This window comes from Camelus dromedarius, chromosome 9 (assembly GCF_036321535.1).
Source record: "Camelus dromedarius isolate mCamDro1 chromosome 9, mCamDro1.pat, whole genome shotgun sequence".
NCBI classification, from domain to species: Eukaryota; Metazoa; Chordata; class Mammalia; order Artiodactyla; family Camelidae; genus Camelus; species Camelus dromedarius.
Window position 1 is genome coordinate 75,433,577 of NC_087444.1, and position 6,287 is coordinate 75,439,863.

Here is a 6,287-nt window from a genome sequence, read left to right on the forward strand (position 1 = left end):
GGAGGAGGTCCCGTGCCTGGCACCTACCTGTGTGACAGAGCCTGACCTGAACCCTCCGTCTGCCTCAGCCCCTCTGTGCAGACTGAGCCTAGCCAGGTCACTGGCCTCTCTGCCTCCCGGGTCCCCCAAATCCCTTAAGCCTCCCCGCACAATGGCCCCACAGCCCAGCAGCTTCCAGCAGGCAGAAGTGCAGTGGTGGCAGAGGCCCCAGATGGAATTTGCTGAAGCAGGAATCCGGGTGCTCCCTCTCCACAGCCCCTGGCCCCACTGGCCTCTCTCTGTCACCCTCCCAGCGACCCTCCCACCCCCTCTCACAGGCCTCACTCACGGCACCCACTAGGTCCGCCCAGCTGTGTAAGCACACACAGACACAAGACATAGGGATGCTCAGCCATTTATTGTTCAAGCCGGTTCCTCACCACCCCCACCCCCAGGGCAGGAAATGGGGTGAGGGCTGCAGGTGTCTAGAGAGGTTGGGCCAATGGGGTTCTTTGCAGGTGGGGTCACCAGGCATGTCACACTTGGGACAGGAAGGAGGTTGTGGACCAGGTGGGGCTGGCAAGCGTTGAAGACCGGGGAGGGGGTGTTTGGGGGGCTGGAGTTTAGGTGAAGCTAAGGATAAGGACTGGGCTGGCCTGAGGTAGATGGGGAAAGAGGATGAGGGAGCTGGGAAGGAGGGAGGCTGGGGTGGAGACGGGATAAGAACAGGACAGGAATGACTGTGTTGGGAAGCATGGTACTGAGAGCGTGCATGGATGGGATGGGACCAGTAGAGCAGGCAGGAATGCCTTCTGGGTTAGGAATGGGGTTGAGGATGGGCTGGAGGAGCCCTGGGTGTTGAGAGTGAGGTGAGGGTTGTCGCTGTAGTTGGGGACGGTGTCAGGATTGAGAAGAGGTTTCAATACAGGTATGAGGTCCAGGGTTTTTGTTTTTGTTTTTGGCTGCTTTGGGATCCTAAGTCAGGTCCGAGTTTCACCAGCTGACTCAGAGGACCCACTTCTGAGGCTGTGGTTTTGGGGGGAGAGGGATGGGAGTAAGATGTTTCTTGGGTTATCTCTGGCAGGGCTAAGGTCACCCTCCTGGAGACCCTCAAGGGGCCCTTCCGGAGTCAGGGGTGTACAGGACCCTCAGGCCCCTAGTACTCTGCCTCCCAGTCTTCTGCAGGTGGTGTCTCCAAGGGAGGCTCCAGACCTTGAGTTTCCTTCTTCCCATCCTGGGCAGGTGGTGTTGATGACGGCGGTGTTGCTGGTGGATTCTTGGGGCCAGCCCTAGAGCCCTCCATCCAACCCCTCTCTGCCTGCTCAGCCCTCCCAAGTCCCCATCGTCGCTGTCCCTGGCCCCGGCCTGGCCTGCGTCGGACCTCCCAGCCCCCTCGACCTCTGTACGGCCTTCTGGCAGTGCCTTGCGGCGGTGGGGAAGTGCAGGGGCAGGAGGGCAAGGACTGTTGATAGCTGTAGGCCCCCATGAGGGCGCTGTGCAGGAGGTAGGAAAGCGCATCCAGACGGATGGGGACGGTGACAGAGGCCAGGCTCTCGGGGAGCCCCAGGTGGGCTGGATCTGGGGTGCCCAGGAGAGAAGGGTGCAGGGCTGGAAAAGGTGCAGGCGGCCATGACTCGGTCCCAGGTGATGGCAGGGACAGGTTGTTCCTGGAATGACAAAAGGACAGGTGAGTGGGTCTCACTGTCTGCAAGTCTTCTGTGCTTCTCCCTGGAGTCCATTTCTCCCCACTCTCAGTACTGAGTCCACCTCTGACCTCTCTCTCTTCCCATCTCTTTACAGACAGACAGGCAAACAGCGCTGCCAGAACTTAAGCATCCGACAGAAGGCGGTTCCACTTCCAGGCTGCCTCCCTCATGGTGTGTCTGGGCAAACCATGGTCCCATTCCCAACCTTTACACTTCATACCGAAGGATGGCTTTTCGAGGTATCAGAGGTGCCTGTCAAAGGGCTGGGGCTGGGAAGTGTTCAATAAATGCGGGCAATGATTATTTCTCCAGCCCTACAGCTGTTCCTGGCATCTTCAATTCTCCTGGTTCCTTCTTGAAAGTTCTCTCTGTTCCACACATACCTGTTTCCAGCTCTCTATTTCTAAGTCTCTAGCTCAACTCTGTCACCAAGATCCTCTAAGATTCTGTTCCTATGTGATGATACCCGAGACTTTTAAAAATTAATTTTTAAAAAAAATTTAACTTTTGGGGGGGGGAATTAGGTTTTTATTTATATATTTTAATGCAGGTACTGGGGAACGAACCCAGGACCTCGTGCATGCTAAGCACGCGCTCTATCACGGAGCTATACCCTCCCCCCACCCCCAACCCGAGACTTTTTTTTTCTGACACTCTCTGGGTCTGCTCAACTCTCTCTCCGATTTTCTGTCCCTTCTCTTTCTGGGGAAAGGGGAGTGCCTTGTGTCTCTCACCTCTCTGGCATGGTCCCTTCCTTTTGTTGTTCCATCTTCACAAGTCTTTTCTAGCACCTTCGACTGGATTTCTCCAGGGCCCAGAGAGTGGGGCGGGGTCTAAAAGAAAGTGGGCGGGGCCTTGTTAGAAGGGGCGTGGCTTGTGGGCCGCGCTGAGCCTCGGGAAAGCGTGCAGGGCTGGGTTCTTGCGGTTGCGATTCCTCAGCTCTGCGTATCTCAGGTCGCAGCCCCCACCTCCCCGAAATCCAGGAGCCCTGCATCTGAGCTCCGTCCTTCCCTCAGACCCGGGAGCGCAGGCCCTTCCTCCCTCAGATCCAGAAGTTCTATCCGCTCCTCTCTCTCCACCTCTGTTTCTGGGCCTTGTCCTCAGGGGGGCCTGATGGTATTTTTTAGGGCTAAAGGGACATTTAGGGAAATCTGGATATCTGGACACTCCGAGCGCAGAAGGTTGAGTAGACAGGCTGGGAGTCTTAGGGGCTGGATTCCATTCTAGGCCATGTCTCTGACTTACTTTGTGAGCTTAAGTCCTTCTAGTCTCTATGCTTTTGAGAAATGAGGCTAACATTACCTTCTAGGTTTATGTGAGGTTTAGAAGACGTATCACGTGTGTAAAGTAGTCACCACATGATCTGGACTATGACGGTGAGCCTTAACCAATGAGAGTTACTTATTGTTATTGCCTGGTGGTGGTGGTAGCAGTGTTGAGAAGCAATAGCCATTCTTTTATCTATTCATTTAAGAAATATTATTCAGTGCCTGCGATAGGCCAGGCCCCAGGCTGGACGCTGGGGATCTAGTCCTGGATGAAACAGACACATGGTGGTGAAACTTACATGCTAGGAGAGAGACAGACCGGACCCAAATAGTACATTTCCTATGTGAATGAGAACTGTGAAGATGTGAAGACAAGGCAAGGGGACATAGAGGCACAGAGGCAGGGGGTTATTTTAGATAAGACGGTTAGGAAAGAAGCTGTGGGCATGAGTCAGCAGATCTGGGAGGTGAGTATTTCCAGCCGAGAGGCCAACAAGTCCAAAGAGCAAGCATAGTTGTTGAATGTCCCCTTTTTCTCTATTCCAGAATCCAATGCAGAATCCCACTGAATCCTCTCCTTAGTCGCCTCTGGTCTGCAGCGGTTGCTCAGTCTCTCCTTGTTTTTCTAGTCTTGACAGCTCTGAGGAATACTAGTCAATTTTATAAAAATAGCAGCCTATGTTAATGAATAATTCTAATTTATTTAATCCTCATTTTACAGACGATCAAACGTGCCTCAGAGAGGCAAAGTAAGTTACTCAAGGTCATAGAGCTAGTAAGTAGAACCATGGGATTTGAACCCCAGTTCCAGAGCCTGCACTTTAAATGGAGACATAAGAATGAGCCAGATTATATAGTACCTTGTGAGCTGCAGTGAAGACTTTGGTCTTTCTTTCTTTCTTTCTCTCTCTCTTTTTTTAATGCTAGAACTTTGAGATGACTTTGAATATTTGTCAGCAGAAGTGTGATGTAATTTGATTTATGTTTTAAGAAGGGCACTGCGTCTGCAGGTTGGGGAATAGATTGTACAAGACTGGAAGCTGCCATTGTCTAGGCAGGGGCGGTGGTGACTCTAAGGAGGGTGGGGGTAGTGGGGATGGGAAGATGTGAATGGGTTTATAATGTGTTTTGGAGGGAGAACCATTAGGACTTGCTACAGGACTGCTGGAGGTAGTGGGGAATCACAACATCCCACTTTAAGAATGAGAAATCCAAGAGACTAGCTTTCACTTTCTGAGTTCTCTCGAACCCTTATAATGCTGGTGACCTGAGGTGATGCAGAACCAGTATCTGCCCTTGAAGGGCTCTCAGTTTTAAGGGGTAGGGAACAGAAACGGAGAGAGACTGTAACTAGGGTAATCAGAGCCTGGACACAGGGAGGAACAGAACTGTGAGATCCCGAAGCAGGTTAGATGTTGCCTGGAGGCAAGGAGGTGGAGAGTAAGATTGGGGACCCGGAAAACATTATTGCTTCCTTGCAAGGGTCGGGGTGGGGCTGGTCGGGGAGGGTTTTTTTTTTAGAGGAGGTGGCCTTTGGACTAGGTCTAGGGTAAGTGGTTATTTGATGTAGAAGAAACGGGTGCAAGCAAAGGCCAGGTGGCTGGAATCGAAAGATTTTTATCAAGAAGGCTGGCTTTCCTTTCCTGGCGACTGTGATTAGCATGTAGGTCTCATTTCTCCGGTTACGTCCTATCCCAAAGAGGGAGCTTATGTCAAACAGGGATAGGAAATGAGGGTTCGAATCCTGGCTCCGCTTCTTACTAGCGTGTGACCGAAAGCAAGCTGAATCTCCGTTTTGCTCGAGATAGCGCTTACTGCTCAATTCCAGCGTAACAGCATTGCTTCTGGTTTTGTTTTATCATTGTTTCACCTATTTATTCCATCAGGGTCCTTCCTCCTCACTTACCACGTACCTGGCCCTTTAAGGCCCTCCTTCCTACGATAGGAGGGCGGAGGCGGGATCTTGCGTCTCTAAGGAAATGCCCTTTACCCAGCTTCCAAATTTGACAGGCAAGTTTTGAAAAGTGACCAATCAGCTTGTGCGTCGGGAGGGAGCGAAGCTTCTGATTCGCGGGGAACGCTGGCAGAGAACGCCCGGTTTTTCTTGCGTATACAGCGCGAGACGTCATCCCCGGCTCTGATTGGCGGGTGAGCTCGCGTTGTTTCCAAGTCTCCTCCTCCGGCAGCTAAATCCTTGGGCTAGCATCCTCTCTCTTTTATTGGCTGCGTTTCTCAGCGCAACCTTCGCTCTCGCCTTCTGATTGGCTGCCCTCTTTCCGCGCCTTCTCCAAGCTGTAACTGATGATTTTCGTCCCGGCCTTTGGAGGTCTCTTGTCGGTTCTCAGTCGCGGTGGCAACGTCCCTGTCCGAGTAGAAGCAGCCCAGGCCTGGAGATACTGAGCGAAACCTGGAGGGAAGAGGAGCCCCCCAGGCTGAGGGGCTCCCGACTAGGGAGCCTCATTGCCCTTAACCAGCGTTAAAACCAGCCTCTTCCTTACACTGCCCCCTACAGGCCTCGGACCGTTAAAGTCCCAAGATTCGATCTTCAGGGCCTCCCCAGCCCACAGGGCTCACGGATTCCCTTAAGTGTCCCTCCCTTCCACTAACGTCCCCCTGCAGGAGACGCCCTGGGGACCCTGCTCTCTCCCTTGAGCCTTACCCACTCTTTCAACCTTTCCATCTTAAGGCCCCTTACGTCTTGGGGGCTCCTCTTTCCCACCCTCACCCTTATATCCTCTTTCTCCCCTCCACCCACTTCTCCCACCTCCAGGAAGTCATCCTCTCCTCCCTTCCTTGGAGAATCTCCCCACTGTAGAGGTTCTCATCTCACTGCTCCCCTCCCAGCCCCTTGAAGGCCTGGGGATCACCTTTGGACTTTGACCCAGGAGTTACACTTTATTCCTAACCACCTCTCGTTTCTTGCCCCCAATCCCCTTGGGGGACCTTGGGAATCCTAAAGCCTCCAAAGACCGATCCCGCCACATGGTTAGGATTCCCATACTTAATCCTCTAACTTCTAGACCTTTCAGGATGGAAACTGGGACCTCCCCACCCTAAGGAGTGCATTCTCCCCTCTTCCTAGCCCATTCTCTTTTCTTCTAGGCCCACCATTCCCCTGGGATGTCCTTGAACCCTGCAGGTTTGAGGAGGGTGGCCAACCTAAGGGCCCTCACTCGTTCAGGAATCCCCAGGTGTCCTTCAGTATCCAGGGAGGGTCGTCTCCAGGGATATCTCTACCTTCACATCCCTATTCCTTCCTCTTCCTTTCCCCAGTCCTTAGAGCTCAAACCCTCACTGTCATTCTCCCCTTCTCCCAATCTTTTCAGTTTGTTTT

At 52.9% G+C, this 6,287-nt stretch overlaps 1 protein-coding gene across 1 annotated transcript; it reads right to left on the minus strand.

Moving 5' to 3' along the window:
- Positions 1 to 440: 440 nt before the first annotated feature.
- On the minus strand, positions 441 to 2,495 carry C9H19orf84 (chromosome 9 C19orf84 homolog). Its single transcript, XM_031457170.2, has 2 exons — positions 2,420 to 2,495; positions 441 to 1,646 (listed from the first exon to the last, which is right to left on the minus strand). Exons 1-2 carry the CDS (start codon positions 2,452 to 2,454, stop codon positions 1,136 to 1,138), a joined length of 546 nt encoding a protein of 181 aa, XP_031313030.1. The 5' UTR covers positions 2,455 to 2,495; the 3' UTR covers positions 441 to 1,135.
- Between the last annotated feature and the right edge of the window lie 3,792 nt (positions 2,496 to 6,287).

Bases quoted from the DNA above. Each gene is read 5' to 3' on its own strand.
- C9H19orf84 (XM_031457170.2), bottom strand. From the start codon at position 2,454: ATGGAACAACAAAAGGAAGGGACCATGCCAGAGAG. The intron at 1,647-2,419 runs GTGAGAGACACA...TTGTCATTCCAG, and splicing joins GAAGGGACCATGCCAGAGAG to GAACAACCTGTCCCTGCCAT.